This window comes from Heptranchias perlo, chromosome 7 (assembly GCF_035084215.1).
Source record: "Heptranchias perlo isolate sHepPer1 chromosome 7, sHepPer1.hap1, whole genome shotgun sequence".
Classification (NCBI taxonomy): Eukaryota; Metazoa; Chordata; class Chondrichthyes; order Hexanchiformes; family Hexanchidae; genus Heptranchias; species Heptranchias perlo.
Genome location: NC_090331.1, coordinates 56,371,545 through 56,393,235, shown reverse-complemented (window position 1 = coordinate 56,393,235; position 21,691 = coordinate 56,371,545). Strand labels below are relative to the sequence as shown.

The window sequence follows — 21,691 nt, the reverse complement described above, 5'->3', positions numbered from 1 at the left end:
TTTACCACCAAGGTTGTTGACAGAGGGGAGCCATAATGGTGGGAAGAATGAGTAGTTGCTAAGAGGGTGGGGGAAGATGGACAGATGGGGAAGTGGATTGCAAGTTTGGGAAAGATAAGAAAGAGGTGAGGGGTTGGTGGCGAAGAAGGCAAAAGGTGCACGTGAGATGGTGGGGAAACAAAATCAGAGGCGATGTGACAGGGCAAATAGGTATAGCACAAGACGATGTGAGACTGGCATAACACACTTGGTAGAGCACTGCCCCTTTCACTTTGCTTTTTGCTACAACTCTGCACCCTCACCAAATCTTTCTCAGCAACCAGCACTAAAGATTCTACCAACAAAAGAAAACAGAGGGAGAAGCCAAATAATAATAGACACAGTATGCAAAAGAAGAGATAACACATCAGACAAAGAATCAAAGAAGATGAAGAGAGAAAAACAAGCAAAAGAGCAGAGAGACAACCAGAAAAAAAACAAACAGAAAGAACCAGAAGAGGAGAGATGGAGAAAGAGAGAGAGAAAGAGAAACAACCAACCAGCAACACAAAGGTGACACAGGTAAATAAGAGGCAGTGGGCGCTAAATTGGGCCGTGTAGCGCCCGTTGTTTCGGCGCTACACGGCCCCTCCAACATCCAAGATGGCGTCTTGGATGCACACGTACGTTTCCTGCGTGACGTGTGCCAGACACCATCTTGGTATAGGAGTTAGCGCATGCACTAATCCCGAACGCTGGAAGCATGTGAAGGAGGAAGAAAATGGCTGCAATCAGTGTGCAATGCTGATTTAAAGTGATACATACAATTTTGGACCTTAACGCTCAACTCAACGCACAGTCTTATCCCCGACCATCTAAACGTTTCTTACAGTGCCTGAAGTACCCCCCTCCACCAGCGCTATTTAAAGGGCCATGCAGGTTTTGCAGGTTAGTTGCTGGATTATTGCTTCTGGCTGTTGGAGGAGAAGGAAGTGTTTTTTAAAGCTCCCTATTCTTATTGAAAGTTCCTACATTACTTTTGAGTGCGCTTTGGAGGTATTGCCTAATGGGTCGGAAAGTTACAACCCTGGTGGAACAACATTCCTGCCAACCATGGGTGGTCTGCTAGGGCTCCCGTTGGGCATTGAGCATGACTGGGAGCATGCAGAGAGGGCACGCCCAGCAGGTCAAGCTGCGAGGAGACGGAGGACGAGGAGGCGCAGGGAACTGAACAGGAGGCCCTACCCAATGAGGGCCTTCAGGGATCAATTCTCTTACCTCAACATGAACGAGGAAGATTGCATCCGACGCCTGAGGTTCACCACGGAAGCAGTCACTGAGATCTGTCAACTGGTGCGGCCGCAACTGCAGCCTCAGAGCAGGGCGAGGACAGCATTACCTGTGGCTGTGAAGGTCACAGTGGCACTGAATTTCTACGGCTCAGGAGCATTTCAGGCCTCTGCTGGCGACATGTGCAACATCTCGCAGTATGCAGTGCACTGCTGCATAAGAGAGGTCACAGATGCATTGTACCATCAGGAACAGGTCCATCACCTTCCCTCCCAACAGAGAGGATCAGAACGAGCGAGCACAGGGGTTCACCCGTGTCAACCGAAAGGGCTTCCACTCCCTCAACTTGCAGCTGGTGTGCAACCACACGCATCACATCTTGGAGGTCGATGCCCGCTACCCTGGGAGCAGTCACAACGTCTTTGTCATGCGGCAGTCCAACATGCCAGCTATCTTTCATTCAACTCGGCAAGTCAAAGGCTGGCTACTGGGCGACAAAGGCTATCCCCTCACGACGTGGCTCATGACACCGGTCAGGAATCCATGCACACGTGCACAGCAGGCCTATAATGAGAGCCATGCTGCCACACGCAACATGGTGGAGCACACCATAGGCCTCCTCAAACAATGCTTCCGCTGCCTAGCTTGGAGGAGCCCTGCAGTACTCCCCTGAGTGGGTGGGCAGATTCATGGTGGTCTGCAGCATGCTGCACAACCTCACCATCATGAGGGACCAGCCTTTGCCTCCAATGACTGCAGAAGATCCTGAGCCAGAGGTGGAGGAGGAGGCTGAGGAGGAAGAGGCGGAGGCGCAGGAGGAGGAAGAGGCTGAGGAGGAGCAGGAGGAGGTGGTGGAGCCGGAAGAGGAGGTGGAGGAAGACCCAAGGTTGCAGCAAGAACCACACGCCTTGTCTGCAAGGGCTGTGCGTGCTCGCCTGATCCGTGCCCGCTATCAATAATTGGAACTACATCCCCCAACTCACCAACAGTCCTACATTCCCCACCTTTCCCCTCCCAAAAGACATTCAAATTGCCCTCCATCAGATTACACATTGGTGTCCCTCTCAGCTCATTGCATGAATAAAAACCACCACCAAATGCCAAATCAAACTCTCATTTATGGATTAATAAATGAAAATATGCAAACATAACAGAACTATTCACCCTTGTGCATTCCCTGAGTGCCTGTTGTCCGTGTGCCTTTACCTATCCTAGTGCTCCTACGAGGTGCTTCCCCAGTGGCTGGAGCATGGGTGGTGGAAGGCTGCTGGCATTCAATGGAAGAACGTCCAGATGGCCTTGGAGGACGACCTCGAGCAGCTCCGGGCCCGGCTTCAGACTGCACCATCTCAACAAGTGCTGCAGCAGTCCGGCCTGGCTGGCCGACAGGCAACAACAGGGGCACTGGCGGAGTGGCAGGGGTGGGAGCAGGAATGCTGTCGTCCTGAGAGAGGACAGCAGGTCCGACTGCCATGGCACCACTGCTACTCTCCTGGGGCGGCTCCTCAGCAATCCTGGTGATCGGCTGGAGAACGGATTGCTGGAGTGCTGTGATGCCCTGGAAGCCCCATTCCACAGTGGTCCCCAGAGCCACGATAGCAGCAGTCTGAGCTTCCAATGCAGCAGTCTGAGCTTCCAATGCAGCAGTCTGAGCTTCCAATGCAGCAGTCAGACCTTGGATGGCAGATGTTTGTGCTGCAATGGATGCTGTGACATCAGTCATCAGACACTGCATCATGGTGGGTTCCACAGGTGCGCTGATGGAGGTGTCCACCCGTTCCATGTTGGAAAGTATGGGCTCCCAGCTCTGCGCAAAGCCCTGGGCCAAGTTGGAGCTGGACTCCTCCATGCCCCTTCTCATTATGCGCAGGCTTTCTAGTGCCCCAAGAATTTGTTGGTGTACGCCCATCAGCCGTTGTCTGTAGCCTGGCCCATCGAAGTCCTCATCTGACTCCTCTGCAGCAGAACTAGTGAGTGACCTCGCCCTTCAAGTTGGCTCCTGTGGTATCCGTTCCCTCCGCCCCGGCTCCTGTGTACTTGTGCTCGGTGTCTCACCACGTGCAGATCCCTCCTCTAACCGAACCTCTAAAGGACGCGCAGTGTCAGTCTCTGAGCTGGTGGAAGCAAGCATCAGATTGAGTGACGGTGTGGCTTCAGTGTCTTCCTCCTCCTCCTCCTTGGGTGCTGCCAAGTGTTCTTGGGTATCTGCAATGACAAAGGGAAACAGGTTGAGTTGTGGAGTAGGGAGAGGAGCAAGTAAGAAGTGTGTGCTGGCAGCGTGTGCAGCACGTGAGTCAGAAACGATTATGGGAGGAGGGAGATGTGGAAAAGGAGAAGGGTCATTAGATATGCAGAGACCCGCTTGACCGGGACCTCCAGCGTGGCATGTTGTAGCAGCTGCAGCGACGGCCCTCCCAATGATCCGCAGTACCGTCTCCTTTGGGGGGTGAGGACGTGTAGACGTGCCCGTCCAGCCTCAGGTCCCTTCTGCTGGCGGGTGTTATACGCCACCTTCTTCTGCACGACAGAGGATAGTGTGTCAGTGAGTGTCCTGCCAGGTGTAGGAGATGTGCCTGTCACTGTTGAATAGCTGCCAGTTTGTGTGACTTGAGTGGTGGTTGTGTGGCCTGCAAGTGTGGTATTACGTGCGGGTGCGATGCAGCATTGCGTATGGATGGCAGTGTTTGTTGGTGGGTGGGTGGGTGGGTGACGGGAGGTGTCGTGCATGGAGTATTGGTGCAGTGGGTAGGATGTGCCACTTGACACTTGCATTCACTCACCTTGACCACTCGAGTCAAATCATTAAATTTCTTGCGGCACTGCACCCACGTGCGTGGTGCAATGCTCCTCGCATTCACCTCCTGTGCCATGGCCTGCCAATGCCTACGCAGCTGTAGTCTAAACGGTCTCCGGCCATCCCGCGGGTACATGGCTGCCCTCCTCTGGTCCACATCTTACACCAGGGCCTCCAGAGCATCGTCGGAGAATCTTGGTGCCCGCTCTCTTGCTGGTGCAGCTACTCGCGATGCCATTCTCCCTTCTCCTCCTAAGCTGTGTATCTGCCATTGGAAATGTGCCTGCACCTTTAAGTAGTGCAGGCAGCTGATGACATGCGCTGTCCACGTCCCATTTCCAACTTCCTCATTCTCCGTGCAGCCTCTCAGCAGCAAGGGCTGCGCTTACTGCACGGAGGTTTCAGGGTAAGTAGCAGGCAGCACGAAGTTCACGTGTTGGCTGTGTAGGGTCTGTTGGGCGCGGGGTGATATCGCGCTACCATCGCCCAGAATGGACCCGTATCCAATTTCTTCCCCAGTGCATCCTACAATTTACAGTGAGCTCAGCCATGGCAGATCCACTAGTGCTGATTATATTGTATGGTTAATACCAATTGCTTTTTGGACACGAGTTAAGCATTGATCATCCATCCCTCCATCCATCCATCTCTATCTCTATCTATCTATATAAGTTACAAATTAAAGCTTCATTTTTTTTTTACTACACCTGTGGGTATAGTAAAAAAAAACACCTTAGGGTTTTTCTATGTTAAAGGAGCTATGTAAATGCAAGTTGTTGCTTATGATACAACTTCTCTGACGCTTGTTACGGCACATATTACCTATAAAGCCAGTTCATTAAATCAAAAACCTTGCTTTTGCAATTAAACAAAATGAGAACACAATGACATTTTACATGAAAGAACTACTTGAGCTGAGAAAATACAATACTTATTAAGACAAAGGTTGCAAAATGTAAGCTGAATCTGTACCATGTGCAACTGGTGTGACCTGTACTAATATATAAAAATTTCAATTAAACATTATCCTGTTTTTTGGTATGTTCCAAATATGGATCTTATTTTCATTTTAATAATCTACACTGATTCTAGTCGTTCATTGCCGTATTTACCATAAAAGGCTTCTCCACCTTATATTTGGTTCTGTTTGGACATCACGCTTTTATTAAATGTGTATTGGGTTATTGCCTTATTTTGCTTGTACTATCATCAGAAAAGTCCTAGGTGAATTTACTGTTATAAGCGATGTACAAATCAGTTACAGTCAGAGCTTCAGGTATGTCAACCGACAGAGTATAGATAAGTGGATTAAATTCAGTCAAAGGCAGTTAATATTATGGAGACATAGAGGATAGTGGAAATCTGGAACCCTCTCCCCCAAAAAGGCTGTGGATCCTGGGTCAATAGAAATTTTCAAGATTGAGATATATTTTTATTAGGTAGGGCTATCAAGAGATACGGAACAAAGGCAGGTAAATGGAATTGAGGTACAGATCAGCCATGATCTAACAGAATGACAGGACAGGCTCGAAAGGCTGAATGGCTTATTCCTGTTTCTTTGTTCCTTTGAGACAGATTTCCTCTGTACACCAAGTGGAGCAAAATTGTAAATGCATTTATAAAGATTAACTACGAGTTTGAGGGTAGAAAGATAAACACAGGCATTGATGCTTAAATATTCTTTGGGATACTATGATTGTTATGCTGTTGGGTTTATGGGAGTTGCCATTTGTGGAATGTAACTGGTTAGGACTGAACAGTGCAGATTTAATAGTTAAGATTGGCAGCGTGGATACAAAATTGGCTAGGGGACAGAAAGCAGAGGGTAGTGGTGAAAGGTTGTTTTTCAGACTGGAGGGAAGTATACGATGGTGTTCCACAGGGGTCAGTATTAGCACCACTGCTCTTTTTGATATATATTAATGGCCTGGACTTGGGTATAATTTCAAAGCTTGCAGATGACACAAAACTTGTAAATGAAGTAAACAATGTGGAGGTTAGTAACAGACTTCTGGAGGACATAGACAGTTTGGTGAAATGGGCAGACACAAGGCAGATGAAATTTAATGCAGAGAAGTGTGAAGTGATGCATTTTGACAGAAAGAATGAGGAGAAGCAATATAAACTAAATGGTACAATTTTAAAGGGGGTGCAGGAACAGAGAGACCTAGGGGTGTACATACACAAATCTTTGAAGGCAGCAGGATAAGTTGAGAAGGCTGTTAAAAAAAGCATATGGGATCTTGGCCTTTATTAATAGAGGCATAGAGTACAAAAGCAAGGAAATTATGCTAAGCCTTTATAATGATGTGGAGATGTTGGTGATGGACTGGGGTGGACAAATGTAAGGAGTCTTACAACATCAGGCTCCGAAAGCTGGTGATTTCAAATAAAGCTGTTGGACTATAACCTGGTGTTGTAAGACTCCTTACATTAAGCCTTTATAAAACATTGGTTAGGCCTCAGCTGGAGTATTGTGTTCAATTCTGGGCACCACACTTTAGGAAGGATATCAAGGCCTTAGAGAGGGTGCAGAAGAGATTTACTAGAATGGTACCAGGGATGAGGGACATCAGTTATGTGAAGAGATTGGAGAAGCTGGGGTTGTTCTCCTTAGAACAGAGAACGTTAAGGGGCGATTTGATAGAGGTGTTCAAAATCATGAACGGTTTTGACAGAGTAAATAAGGAAAAACTGTTTCCAGTGGCAGAACGGTCAGTAATCAGAGGACACAGATTTAAGGTGATCGGCAAAAGAGCCAGAGGCGACATGAGGAAACATTTTTTTACACAGCAAGTTGCAATGATCTGGAATGCACTGCCTGAAAGGGTGGTGGAAGCAGATTAAATAGTAACTTTGAAAAGGGAATTAGATAAATACTTGAAGGGAAAAGAATTATAGGGCTATGGGGAAAGAGCAGGGAAATGGGACTAATTGGATAGCTCATTTAAAGAGCTGGCACAGGCATGATGGGTCGAATGGCCTCCTCCTGTGCTGTACCTACTATGATACTATGAAGATGAATTTCCTGGGGTTTTCATTTAGTTACCTTGGAGAGTTAGGGAGAAATTTCATAAAGTCTTATCTTGGATATTTTATCTGTGGTAATTCAGATCTCTGAGATTAAATAAGTTGTATGGAACCCATAATAACACAAATTTTACATAATCTGTTGGAATATCCTTTTCTAATTCTATGCTTTATATTTCATGTGCATATAATATCTATGTTCTTAACTAACCAGGTGTTAGTTAAAATGTGTAGCCAGCCAAAGTTTAGTCACTAAAGTGGTGGGCTGGGCTAGTAACTAACTAGCATCATAGATCTCACTGTCAGCCTGTAAGAAGTCAGTCAGAAAATGTAGCTAATCAAGTACCAGTGAAGGTCTATAGCTCTTCAGAACTAATGCAGGAGCAACAATTAGCCAAATGCTAGTTACATCAAAATGTAGCCAAAGAGGAAATAAAAGGTCTGCAGTCACCTTTGGGCAGGGGGAGGGAGAGTAGGAATTTGGGGCACAGGAAAGGAATAACCAGCAAGAGATTCTGTGTACTACCAATCAGCCAGTGAAACATAGGGCAGCATTTTAGAACCCGCTATCGGGTGCGTTCCTGGCGGGGGGGGGGGGGGCCCAAAAATCATGAAATCCCGAAGCGGGACCAGAGCCCGCCTCGAACCCGCGCACTTCCGGGTTCCCCGTTGACGCGCCGGCGTGCGCGCGCAGCCCCCGCTGGTGGGAATCCCGCAGGCAATTAAAGCCAGCGGGCTGCCACTTGAAAGTATTTATTTAGGTATTTCAGGTCATTAACTGACCTGATTAAGGGATTATGTGAGGAGGGGTGGGATTTTAGAGCAACCCGGGACTGTTTCCCACACTGGGGGAAACACTCCCAGTTCAAATGGACCTGTTGCAGCCATCAGCCTGTGGCAGCTGCAAAGGTCCATTTGACAGGTGGGGTAGGTGGGTGGGGGGGGGGGGGGAGACCCTCACTCATTGCAGGAGGCCACTCTGTCACTTGGGACAAAGTTTGGCCTCCACCACCCTCCTCCTGACAATCAAAGTCACCAACTTGCACACTTACCCCGGTGTCCAGACACATGTACCTACCTTGCGGACCCCCTCAGATGTACATCTTCCGGATGGGGTCCGCCGTAGCTGCAGTCATGACCTCCTCAGAGGGCGAACAGCATCACCAGCCTCGCCATCCACGCCGTCCACCTCTGACACATGGAGCTCCACAACAGAGTGCTGTGACACATCCACCTGCACAGCAGGAGGGAGGGCTACCGCAGAGAGAGATGCGTCGCAGAGGGCACTACCCTCGCCACAGGGTCCACAGACCTCCTCTGCCACCTCGAGCCAGGCCTTCCTGGTGGCAGAGGCAGGCCGCTTCCTCCCGCACACCGGGAGGAAGATCTCTGTCCTCCCCCACCTCCTCACCCCATGTATTGATACTTGGAGTGAGGCATCATTAAACTGGGAGCAGCCTTCCCCCTGGGCTGCTCCATGCTGTGATTTTTTCTGTTTGTTGCAGCATCTGTCAGTGGAGGACTGCCCCTTTAAATTGAGCTCCTCCAGCTGACAGATCTTACTGCACATGCGCAGTCCGCCCGCCGCGCAGATCAGCAGTGGGGAACCTGGAGGAGCAGGTAAGTGGATCCAATTAGTGGATTGTATGCTACAATCGCGCGGGGAGCTGACTAATTTCACCGGGCGCGTGAGTAACGCGCCCGATAGACCCCCGCCGAGAACCCGCAGCCCTGCTAACATCGGGCCCATAGTCTGTAGAGAAGCCAAAAGGATGCCAGTTGGTTAGGAAGATCAGTCAGTAAACAACAAAAAATATTTTATCAAATTCATTCATAGCCACGTATTTCCTTTGGCGAGGAGAATACCACTGGTTGAAAAAGTGAGCTCTATTGGATTACTCTCACCTGTCATTAACATCCTTGTGAAGGTCTTTGAGAATAAGGCTCTTGGGTCTACCCAACAATAACTTCATCTTTGTTTGCATTATGTGGGTGATGCCTTTTATATTTCTTTATTGGTAAAACAATGACTGCATGTAATTCACTAGATATAAAGCGTGTTGAGAGATCCTGAGAATGTGATACGGTGCTACATAAATACAAGTGCGTTCTTTCTTATTTATCAAAATAGTAAGGAGTTGTTCCAATTCCTTGAACATTAGAACTCCATTCACTCTTCTTTCAAATTTACTATGGAGACCAAGAAAAATTAATGCTTTCTTTTCTCAACATAAGGATGCATTGAGTAAAATGTGAAATTCTTTCCAACCTGGTCCGTAGAAAAATATGAACAAAACATTATTTATATTTTAGAGTTATATTACCATCCAGCAATGGAAATCAGAGGGATTAGAGATCTACTGTTACTCAATATATAGCTGTATCATGAGCTGCTTTGAAACTAGAATCTAGTGGGTTGGTCATTAGCACACAATGTCAAAGATGAGGGGAGTCCTGCACTGCTGCGAGAAAGAGGGCAAAACTAAGGCCACTACAGCCATCTCTTACATCTGCAAAGATGTAGAATGGCATTGCCAAGATTTTGCAGGAACTGAGAATCAAGCATAGAAACATAGAAAATAGGAGCAAGAGTAGACCATTCAGCCCTTCGGGCCTGCTCCGCCATTCAAAATGATCATGGCTGATCGTCTAACTCAGTACCCTGTTCCCGCTTTTACCCCATATCCCTTGATCCCTTTAGCATTAAGAAATATATCCATCTCCTTCTTGAATACATCTAATGACTTGGCCTCCACTGCCTTCTGTGGTAGAGAATTCCACAGGTTCACCACCCTCTGAGTGAAGAAATTTCTCCTCATCTCGGTTCTAAATGGCATACCCCGTATCCTGAGACTGTGACCCCTGGTTCTGGACTCCCCAGCCATTGGGAACATCCTCCCTGCATCTAGTCTGTCTAGTCCTGTTAGAATTTTATATGTTTCGATGAGATCACCTCTCATTCTTCTAAACTCGAGTGAATATAGGCCTAGTCGACCCAATGTCTCCTCATAATTCAGTCCTGCCATCCCAGGAATCAGTCTGGTAAACCTTTGTTGCACTCCCTCCATGGCAAGGACATACTTCCTCACATAAGGAGACCAAAACTGCACTCAATACTCCAGGTGTGGTCTCACCAAGGCCCTGTATAACTGCAGTAAGACATCCCTGCTCCTGTACTCAAATCCTCTTGCAATGAACGCCAACATACCATTCACCTTCCTAACTGCTTGCTGCACCTGAATGCTCACTTTCAGCGACTGGTATACAAGGACACCCAGGCCTCATTGCACCTCCCCTTTTCCCAATCTATCACCATTCAGATAATAATCTGTCTTTCTGTTTTTACAACCAAAGTGGATAACCTCACATTTATCCACGTTATACTGCATCTGCCATGTTCTTGCCCACTCACTCAACTTGTCTAAATCACATTGGAGCCTCTTTGCATCCTCCTCATAGCTCACATTCCACCCCAGCTTTGTGTCGTCTGCAAACTTGGAAATGTTACATCCCGTTCCCTCATTCAAATCATTGATATATATTGTGAATAGCTAGGGCCCAAGCACTGATCCCTGCGGTATCCCACTAGTCACTGCCTGCCATCCGGAAAAAGACCCGTTTATTCCCACTCTCTGTTTCCTGTCTGTCAACCAATTCTCAATCCATGCCAGTATATTCCCCCCCAATCCCATGTGCTGTAATTTTGCACACTAACTTCTTGTGTGGGATCTTATCAAAAGCCTTCTGAAAATCCAAGTACACCACATCCACTGGTTCGCCCCTATCTATTTTACTAGTTACATCCTCAAAAAACTCCAGTAGATTTGTTAAGCATGATTTCCCTTTCATAAACCCATGCTGACTTTGTCCAATCCCGTTAATGCCCTCCAAGTGTTCTGTTATCACATCTTTTATAATAGACTCTAGCATTTTCCCCACTACTGATGTTAGGCTAACTGGTCTGTAATTCCCTGTTTTTTCTCTCCCTCCTTTTTTAAATAGTTGGGTTACATTTGCCACCCTCCAATCTGTAGGAACTGTTCCAGAGTCTACAGAATTTTGGAAGATGACCACCAATGCATCCACTATTTCCAGGGCCACTTCCTATTTGGCACCTCACAACTAGAGGATTCCACTTACACATCGGGCAGCCATCGATTGCATCCCTTGCAACAAAGCCCTTATTGGTGTGATTGGCCATCTGTAGAAATGGCTTGTTAAACAGATGTGATTCAAAAAATATGGTTGTTGGCTGGTCAAATCTTGCATCCCATGTAGTTAAGGAAAGTCACAAGCTAAATTGATGCAGGGAAATTGATCATTTCTGCTTAATATGAATTGCAGTCGTGAATTGATTGAATCATGCTGTGAAAACTGCATTCATATATTTTATGTGAAATAAAACCAGTTTGTTGTTATACAGTTGGCTTCATCTCAGTAGAGTGCTTATCAGTCCAGCTTCCGAAAGGTAGGAAAAATGCACATGGGAGATAAAGTATCCAGTACACACAATGAAGGACTTATTGTTACAATTCCTTGGTCAAGCTATTGTTTAACTAGATATCGGAAGCCAAGATGATCTCCAGATTATAGGGATGCAAGGTTCACTTATGGGAGTGACAATGATGCTGAACCAGAGACCATATCTACAGTAGATCCATGAAATTGTAACAGAAACCAATATACATAACATGAGATGTGATGTGATATTAATCATTTTTCCATTTGGAGGCATTTTTCCAGCAACCATTTTCCTGTTGGAATAGTTCAGATTATGTTGTCATTTATCTCATTTTCTGTTTGTGGGACCTTGTGTGCAAATTGGCTGCTATGTTTGTCTACAAATCAATAGCGACTACACTTCAAAAATGGCTGTGAAGCACTTTGAGAGTCCTGAGGCCATGAAAGGCACTATTTAATGCAACTTTTCTTCCCCTCTATCCTGCTAATAATTTATCATTTAATTAGAGATATAGGAATGTTACATCAGCTGCAATTCTTTCACATAACGCAGTTATGTAAAGCCTGTAGCTGAGATTGGTTAATGTGCAATCCTGGAACAAAACTAGCATCAAATTCTTGAGAAATTTCAATCTGTTATAGTGAATTTCATAGAGCTTGAGGGGAATTTTAACCTTAGGGATGGGCGGGAGAGAGTTGGGTGGGTTAAATTCCTAAAATTGTGAAACCCGACCCCAACCTGTTGCTAACACGCCTACTTCCGGTTTAACCGGGGTGGGTTGGAGGTGCGGGGGTGTAACCTGCCCTCGAGAGGTGGGTCAGTAACTTTAAATGTGTGCCTCAGATTTTAGCAGCCATTTGGATTTAACGACAGCGGGCCAGGTTTCGCAGGGCTCAGGAAACCCGGCAGCTAACCGGAACGAACACGAGGGAAAAACTTACTTGACCTCGTCCTCACCAATCTACCTGTCGCAAATGCAAATGTCCATGACAGTATTGGTATGAGTGACCACCGCACAGTCCTTGTGGAGACGAAGTCCTGTCTTCGCACTGAGGACACCGTGCTAAATGGAATAGATTCAGAACAGATCTAGCAGCTCAAAACTGGGCATCCATGAGGCACTGTGGGCCATCAGCTGCAGCAGAATTGTATTCCAGCACAATCTGTAACCTCACTCTACCATTACCAACAAGACAGGGGATCAACCCTGATTCAATGAGGAGTGTAGAAGGGCATGTAGAAGCAGCACCAGGCGTACCTAAAAATGAGGTGCCAACCTGGTGAAGCTACAACCCAGGACTACATGCATGCTAAACAGCGGAAGAAACATGCTATAGACAGAGCAAAGCGATTCCACAATCAACGGATCAGATCAAAGCTCTGCAGTCCTGCCAAATCCAGTCGTGAATGGTGGTGGACAATTAAACAACTAACGGGAGGAGGAGGCTCCGTGAACATCCCCATCCTCAATGACGGCGGAGTCCAGCACGTGCAAAAGACAAGGCTGAAGCGTTTGCAACTATCTTCAGCCAGAAGTGCCGAGTGGATGATCCATCTCGGCCTCCTCCCGATATCCCCACCATCACAGAAGCCAGTCTTCAGCCAATTCGATTCACTCCACATGATATCAAGAAACGGCTGAGTGCACTAGATACAGCAAAGGTTATGGACCCCGACAACATCCCGGCTGTAGTGCTGAAGACTTGTGCTCCAGAACTAGCTGCGCCTCTAGCCAAACTGTTCCAGTACAGCTACAACACTGGCATCTACCCAACAATGTGGAAAATTGGCCAGGTATGTCCTGTCCACAAAAAGCAGGACAAATCCAATCCGGCCAACTACCAACCCATCAGTCTACTCTCAATCATCAGCAAAGTGATGGAAGGTGTCGTCGACAGTGCTATCAAGCGGCACTTAATCACCAGTAACCTGCTCACCGATGCTCAGTTTGGGTTCCGCCAGGACCACTCGGCCCCAGACCTCATTACAGCCTTGGTCCAAACATGAACAAAAGAGCTGAATTCCAGAGGTGAGGTGAGAGTGACAGCATTTGACCGAGTGTAGCACCAAGGAGCCCTAGTAAAATTGAGGTCAATGGGAAACAGGGGGAAAACTCTCCAGTGGCTGGAGTCATACCTAGCACAAAGGAAGATGGTAGTGGTTGTTGGAGGCCAATCATCTCAGCCCCAGGGCATTGCCTCTGGACTTCTTCAGGGCAGTGTCCTAGGCCCAACCATCTTCAGCTGCTTCATCAATGACCTTCCCTCCATTATAAGGTCAGAAATGGGGATGTTTGCTGATGATTGCACAGTGTTCAGTTCCATTCGCAACCCCTCAGATAATGAAGCAGTCCGTGCCTGCATGCAGCAAGACATGGACAACATCTAGGCTTGGGCTCATAAGTGGCAAGTAATTTTTGCGTCAGACAAGTGCCAGGCAATGACCAACTCCAACAAGAGAGAGTCTAACCACCTCCCCTTGACATTCAACGGCATTACCATCGCCGAATGACCCACCATCAACATCCTGGGGGTCACCATTGACCAGAAACTTAACAAATACTGTGGCTACAAGAGCAGGTCAGAGGCTGGGTATTCTGCGGCAAGTGACTCACATCCTGACTCCCCAAAGCCTTTCCACCATCTACAAGGCACAAGTCAGGAGTGTGATGGAATACTCTCCACTTGCCTGGATGAGTGCAGCTCCAACAACATTCAAGGTCGATACCATCCAGGACAAAGCAGCCCGCTTGATTGGCACCCCATCCACCACCCTAAACATTCACTCCCTTCACCACTGGCGCACCGTGGCTGCAGTGTGTGCCGTCTACAGGATGCACTGCAGCAACTCGCCAAGGCTTCTTCGACAGCACCTCCCAAACCCGCGACCTCTACCACCTAGAAGGACAAGGGCAGCAGGCACATGGGAACAATACCACCTGCACGTTCCCCTCCAAGTCACACACCATCCCGACTTGGAAATATATCGCCGTTCCTTCATTGTCGTTGGAGCCTGGAACTCCCTTCCTAACAGCACTGTGGGAGAACCTTCACCACACGGACTGCAGCAGTTCAAGGCCGCGGCTCACCACCACCTTCTCAAGGGCAATTAGGGATGGGCAATAAATGCCGGCATCGCCAGCGATGCCCATGAACGAATTTTTAAAAGTGAGAACTGTCGGAGCCAACAGGTAAGTGCTTGGGGGCCAGAAGGAGCAGGAGGGCTTCTCCTCCGGGCTCCCAAGCAAACCTGCCGTGACCTGCCTCCCTCCTGGTGATCTCCAGAGCCCCCCTCACCAGCTCGGCCACGATCTTTTGCGCACCGCCTCCCCCCCCACCGCCGAACGATCTTCTCTCTCCACCACCCCCCCCCAAACGATCATCTCTCTCCACCACCGCCCCCCAAATGATTTTCTCTCTCCACCACCCCTCCCCCAAACAATCTTCTCTCTCTACCATCCCCGCCAAACAATCTTCTCTCTCCACCACCCCCCCAAAATGATCTTCTCTCTCCATCACCTCCCCCAACAACGATTTTCTCTCCACCACCACCCCCCCCGAACGATCTTCTCTCTCCACCCACCCCCCCCCAAACGATCATCTCTCTCCAGTCCCACCGGACGATTTTCTCTTTCCCTCCCCCCCCCGCTTGCCTCTCCTCTGCCTCCGCCCTCTCCTCTCCCTCTAACAATAATTAAAAGCTGAAGGACTGAGACTCCACACTTGTAAAAGTTAATTTTCAGTGCAAGAGGGGTTGTTTGGCAGTAATTAACACTTACCACGCCATTAGAAGGGTACTTACACTGAAATGGACAAGCCCGAACTTTTTTTGTTCAGTTCAGTCCGTATCTACGATGTCAGTGCAGGAATCCCATGCTATTCAATACATTTGAAAGGGGAGCCAGCTGGCGAGATGATGTTTTCACACAGCTTTTGGAGGAACATCGCATCTCAAACATCAACTTCCCGATTTCCGCATTTATGTGCGCTCGCGGAAGTTACTGTTCAGTTTGCACATAAATAACGGTGAGCGGTTAGCCTCACCATTATTTTTACAGCAAAATCTCACACATTATTTGTTACAGAAACTGCCTAAGAAATATGAATAATTATTATTGCTGCTTTTGCAGGTGATGTGATTCTCTTCTAAGTGACTGGACCATTCAGAATGGAGACAGAAATAGCATCACAAACAGCACGAAGCATAGACACCACACTTGCAAGCACTAACATAAAGATTAATGCAATCTATGGTTCCCACCACCACACAAGTAATGTAGAAGCAATTTTGCAAACTCTTCCAACTGTGGCTACATCAGACATGGATTCAACTTTCTACGCAGCTCTGAGGACAGAGCCGACTGATCACAGAGGGAGACTGCAATGATTTAGAATGGGAGGTTTACAGATCTCAGTTTAGTCCCCGCCACATGAATGTTGCGCAGCTGAAGAACATTATGCGTATAGCTTGGGACATCATAGACAAGACACTGCATCTCAAGTTAGAAACCTGGTTTTGACTGGATAGCTTGTGTAAGGTAGTCCCTGCAAGACAATGAGCTTCTCAGAGATGGTTCAAACCTGTCCTTGTCTGACACATGGGCATCATAGAATCATAGAAAGGTTACAGCATGGAAGGAGGCCATTCGGCCCATTGAGTCCACACCAGCTCTATGGAAGAGCAATCCAGCTGGTCCCACTCCCCCGCCCTTTCCCCAAAGCCCTGCAAATTTTTTCCTTTCAAGCACTTGTCCAGTTCCCTTTCGAAGGCCATGATTGAATCTGCCTCCACCATCCCCTCGGGCAGTGCATTCCAGATCCTAACCACTCGCTGTGTAAAAAAGTTTTTCCCCATGTCACCTTTGGTTCTTTTGCCAATCATCTTAAATCTATCTCCTCTGGTCCTTGACTCCTTGATCAGAAAGTGCTGCTAATCCCTTCACCATACCTATAGCCCAAATACACATTCCCACTTGGATTAATTACCTTCCTCCAATTATAGTGCTACCAATGGGGAGAAAAAACTCAAGTAACAGAGTTAGGAACACAATGTCACTTAAGGAGAAAGTAATAGTGCCTCAGTATAGAACAAGTAAATTTGTTGATAGTTATAATAAATAATGATTTTGCATTTTTTCTCCCCATTTGCTCGGTATAATTTTGCTGAACTGTCAGTTTGATCCATAATATGTGGACTATAAAACCATACTATTTCACAGTCGTTACGTGAATTCTTATCTAGCAATTGTACACATTACCGACTGGAAGGAGTGGTGGAAACAATAGTTTTTGAGGGGTCTTTTGGTTGAGGGGGCTTTTGAAAGTGAGGAATGATTTGGGAAGGTAAAGGGAATTCAAGTGCAAACAGCACGATGACTGAAAGCTTTGCCAACAATAGTGGAATGGAAGGATTAATGCACATAAGGCCAGAGTTGAAATAATGGAGAGGGTGACCCAGGGCTGAAGAAGCATGTGGTAGAGGTAGGAAAATATAAGCCTTTGGTGGGGGGTTGGTGGAAGAAGGGGGATATATAAATCAGAACAAATGGGAAGGGGGGGTTCAGTGAGGTCTATGTCCCCATATATTTAATAAATCAGTAGGATCATTTTGTAGGAAGATGATCACACATCATATACTAACTGAGGCATCTGCAAAACATTACAGTAGATATACATTGGATATATTGGATTGGCATCTGGTGTCTGTGCATATACTTCATCTACATGCTGCCCTTGGAAACATTATCAATAAGCCTGGGGTTAGCTTCATAGGTATCGTAATAACACTCAACTCCAACTGTCAATCACCATCTTTGACTCAATAGGCATTTCTGTATTTTACATCTGATTGTTCACTACTATGTGAAGGAGCTGTAACTTTTTCCAGTTTAACAGTGGTCATATCAAAACATGTTGTCCAGCTCCTGCCAGAAATTCCACACCCAAGCACCCCACACCCCTCACCCCAACCCCGGTTCTATCCCTTTCCCTAGCTACTCACTCTGGCTGAACCCAACAATATCCAATCTTGGAACCCTGTTCAGATATAAATCCTACACCCAATTCATCTACACTTCATATTTTCATCTCTGCCACATTGGTCGCCACCTTCCCTACCTCCTCCTACTGCTACTGAAACTCTCAGGCTCATTTCTCCATTTTACCAACTTCTGGCCTTCTGCATGACCAAAACCCCTTCTGCTCCATCATGGCAGACCTTTCAGCCAGCAAGCTCCTGTACTTTGGAATTCTTTTCCTAAATCCCTGCTGCATTTCTCCCTGTCCCCTTTCAAAAACCTCCTGAAAACCACTACAATTCCAAATAAAAGCTGGTGTGTCTGTAGACCAATATAAAATTCAGTGCTCACATATACGAAACAAAACATATAAATATATTTTGTAGTACTGCTGTTGGCAATCAAGAGAAAAAGACAAACATTTCTATAATCATTTTGCATCTATGAACTCAGGCAGACATTATAAAATGAATATAGTTCCAGCGCATAAAATCAGTTTGGTATAGATTAATTGAGCACAATGATTTTTCTGGCTACTACTTTGAAAGCCACACTGCAAACCTTTATGGGCATAGTGATATAAAAAGGCAGCATTATCAAATTAAGGATTTTCAGTGGTGGAGATATAAAGGTAATTGGAAGTGCATAAGTTTATACTGCAAACCTATACAGAATAAGTTAAAGCATATTTTTGTTATAAGTGATTACTACAAAAGGACATATGCTGACATACGAATTGAATCTACAGAGGCATAAGTCACATTCTTACCTCATCCGAGCTCGTGATAATGTTTACACTGACAACCTGATCAGAGAGGACAGATTCTGAATGAATTCTATTCAGACGACTTCTTAGCTCAGCATTCTGGTTCAGGGCCTAAAACAAAATGACATTATTCTCTACTGAAAATTACTCAGAAAAGAATATAAACTAAAAAGTCACAAAGCAGCTTTTTGAAGATGGAGTTTATAGGATTTTTCAACATCATCTGTCAGGACAGGACTGCAAGTGAACCACAGAGATCAGGACCAACCCTGGTTCAATCTATAGTTTGTTCAGAGTTAATCAATCTCAAGTGGGCAGAAAATTGTGCTCATCATTGGTGTGCGGGAAGTAAAAGGAATTGCTGCTGGAAGGACATGTTGTTGAGCAAGAACCATGTCAAACATGGCTACATTAGTTCATCAACTTATTCATTGGGACAAGTCAACCTTTGTACATTTGAAATTTGAATTATTTGATATGTTCAAATTTTAATGCGAATAAAGAGAGATGTAATGTGGTCCTTTCTGATGATCGATTTCTGAAGAAACATTAACCTGTTTTTTTTCTCTTTTTCAGATGCTGACAGACCTGCTGTGTATTCCCATAATTTTCTGCTTTAGTTTAGGTTTTCATTATTTAGGTTTTTAAAATTTTTTCTCTTATGGAGCAATATGCATTGCTAAGAATTTATCATTATGCCATCACCAGAGAAACTCCTCTCATACACTTATGGGCATAAATTGGACTATTTAATCTGTGATTTATTGAGTTGCTCTGCTGGAAGCAGGGAATTGTTACCTGAAAGTAAATCACAATCAACTCTGCCAGGAAAAGTTTCTACGTGTTTGCTTGTACATGTTTACGCGTGCAGGCTGTCCTTTATTCTACAGTGAAAGCATTTTTGTACTCTTAATTTTAACATACGTTTGTGAATAAATTCCCTCCCATACATGATCAGCATGGATGAAATCTGCTGCTGTTCTCTAGGTCAATGGATTTTTCTGCCAAATATTGACATCCAGGTCATGATTTTAACCCCGAAGAATGGGTGGGTTGGGGGCGGGGGTGGGGGGGGTGGTAAAAATTTAAAAAGTTTGGAGCAGGAACAAGGCCCGGTTCCAATGCGCCGAAAAATTAGTTTCACCCAGACACATCTGGGTATGTGCGCACTTCGGAAACCCAAAAGTCCCGCCAGCAATTAAAACCGGCAGGATGAAATTTAAAGGGGGAATTAAGATCATTGAAGAACTTAAATCAATTAAATTTGTAGGGATTGAGGCAGACAAACGATTTTAACTCTGCCTGAATGTGTCTCCCGTGGCCTCTTAAACACGCCATGGAAATGGAGACGAGTTGCAGCCTGCAGCCGTTAGGACATTTAAACCAGTGATTGACAAATGGGGATTAAAGGTGAGTTTTTGCAGCAGGGCAAGCAGTTCTCTCAGGCAAACCTTTGGCTCGAAGATGTTAGTGTTTAGACTCAGATTTCTTTGTTCACACTCAGAATTCTTCTGTTCAGACATATTTGCCTGCATTTTGGAGCCCCTCAAACTGATGCCATCTGATGGGTGGGCACAATGGATGTATTCAGCACTACATATGAGGAGGAGACACATCACCATCAGCACCAGGCATGGCGTGCAGTTCTGGGAGTTTCAGCTCCAAAAGACAGAGGTGTGCCACAGGGACCTGCAGAAGAGCAGAGAGGGGAACAATGGAGGGGCCAATGTCGCAGGAGGCACTACCCTCGAGAGAGGGTCTACAGGCGGAGGCTGAACTTCCTGGACCAGTTTGAGGCACAGTGCCTACGAAGACTAAGATTGAGTGGCCAGGTGGTCGCAGACATCTGCAGCCTCTTTCATGCAGAGCGGTTCCTGACTGGACCTGGTGATCACAGAATCGTAGAAAATTTACAGCAGAGAAGGAAGCCATTCAGCATATCGTGCCCGCGCCCGCCGAAAATTAGCCTAATCCCACTTTCCAGCACCATAGCCTTGTAGGTCACAGCACTTCAGGTGCACATCCAGGTACTTTTTAAAATGAGTTGAGGGTTTCTGCCTCTACCAGGCAGTGAGTTCCAGACCCCTCCCACCCTCTGGGTGAAAAAATATTTCCTCAGCTCACCTCTAATCCTTCTACCAATCACTTTAAATCTATGCCCCCTGGTTATTGACCTCTCTGCTAAGGGAAATAGGTCCTTCCTATCCAATCCATCTAGGCCCCTCAGAATTTTGTACACCTTAATTAAATCACCACTCAGCCTCCTCTGTTCCAAAGAGAACAACCCCAGCCTATCCAATCTTTCCTGATAGCTAAAATTCTCCAGTCCTGGCAACATCCTCGTAAATCTCCTCTGTACCCCCTCTAGTGCAATTACATCCTTCCTGTAATGTGGTGACCAGAACTGTACACAGTACTCAAGCTGTGGCCTAACCAGTGTTTTATACAGTTCCAGCATAACCTCCCTACTCTTATATTTTATGCCTCGGCTAATAAAGGAAAGTATTCCATATGCCTTCTTAACCACCTTATCTACCTGTCCTGCTACCTTCATGGATCTGTGGACATGCACTCCAAGGACCCTCACTTCCTCTGCACCTTTCAGCATCCTCCCATTTATTGTATACTCCCTTGCCTTGTTTGCCTTCCCCAAATGCCGTACGTTACACTTCTCCAGATTGAATTCCATTTGCCACTTTTCTGCACACCTGACCAGTCCATTGATATCTTCCTGCAGTCTACAGCTTTCCTCCTCACTATCAACCACACGGCCAATTTTTGTATCATCTGCAAACTTCTTAATCATGCCCCCTACATTTAAGTCCAAATCATTAATATATATCACAAAAAGCAAGGGACTTAGTACTGAGCCCTGCAGAATCCCACTGGAAACAGCCTTCCAGTCACAAAAACACCTGTCCACCATTGCCCTTTGCTTCCTGCCACTGAGAAAATTATGGATCCAACTTGCCACTCTCCCTTGGATCCCATGGCCTTGTACTTTTTTGACCAGTCTGCCATGTGGGACCTTGTCAAAAGCCTTGCTAAAATCCATGTGGACTTCATCAAATGCACTACCCTCATCGACACTCTTTGTTACCTCCTCAAAAAATTTCAGTCAAGTTAGTCAGACACGACCTTCTCATACAAATCCATGCTGACTGTCCTTGATTACTCCGTGCCTTTCTAAATGACGATTTATCCTGTCCCTCAGAATTGATTCCAATAATTTGCTCACCACCGAGGTTAGACTGACTGGCCTGTAATTACTCGGTCTATCCCTCACTCCCTTTTTAAACAATGGTACAATGTTAGCAGTCCTCCAATCCTCTGGCACCACACCTGTATCCAGTG

The 21,691-nt window shown here is 46.3% G+C and overlaps 1 protein-coding gene and 1 long non-coding RNA gene across 5 annotated transcripts in view; one reads left to right on the top strand and one right to left on the bottom strand.

The window, feature by feature from the left end:
• The window catches only part of LOC137323752 (uncharacterized), a 35,307-nt gene extending 16,016 nt beyond the window's left edge, over positions 1 to 19,291 (top strand). The window contains exon 2 of the long non-coding RNA XR_010963439.1: positions 18,914 to 19,291. This is a non-coding gene — a long non-coding RNA (uncharacterized lncRNA). The remainder of the gene's footprint in view (positions 1 to 18,913) is intronic.
• Positions 1 to 21,691, bottom strand: part of osbpl6 (oxysterol binding protein-like 6) — a 169,925-nt gene that overhangs the window by 36,967 nt on the left and 111,267 nt on the right. For 3 of the 4 annotated variants that reach the window (XM_067987621.1, XM_067987622.1, XM_067987624.1), the window contains one exon: positions 18,341 to 18,448. The exons of the other annotated variant lie outside the window; for it this stretch is intronic. In XM_067987621.1, coding sequence (XP_067843722.1) covers positions 18,341 to 18,448 — 108 coding nt within the window. The remainder of the gene's footprint in view (positions 1 to 18,340; positions 18,449 to 21,691) is intronic. 4 annotated transcript variants of the gene reach the window in all.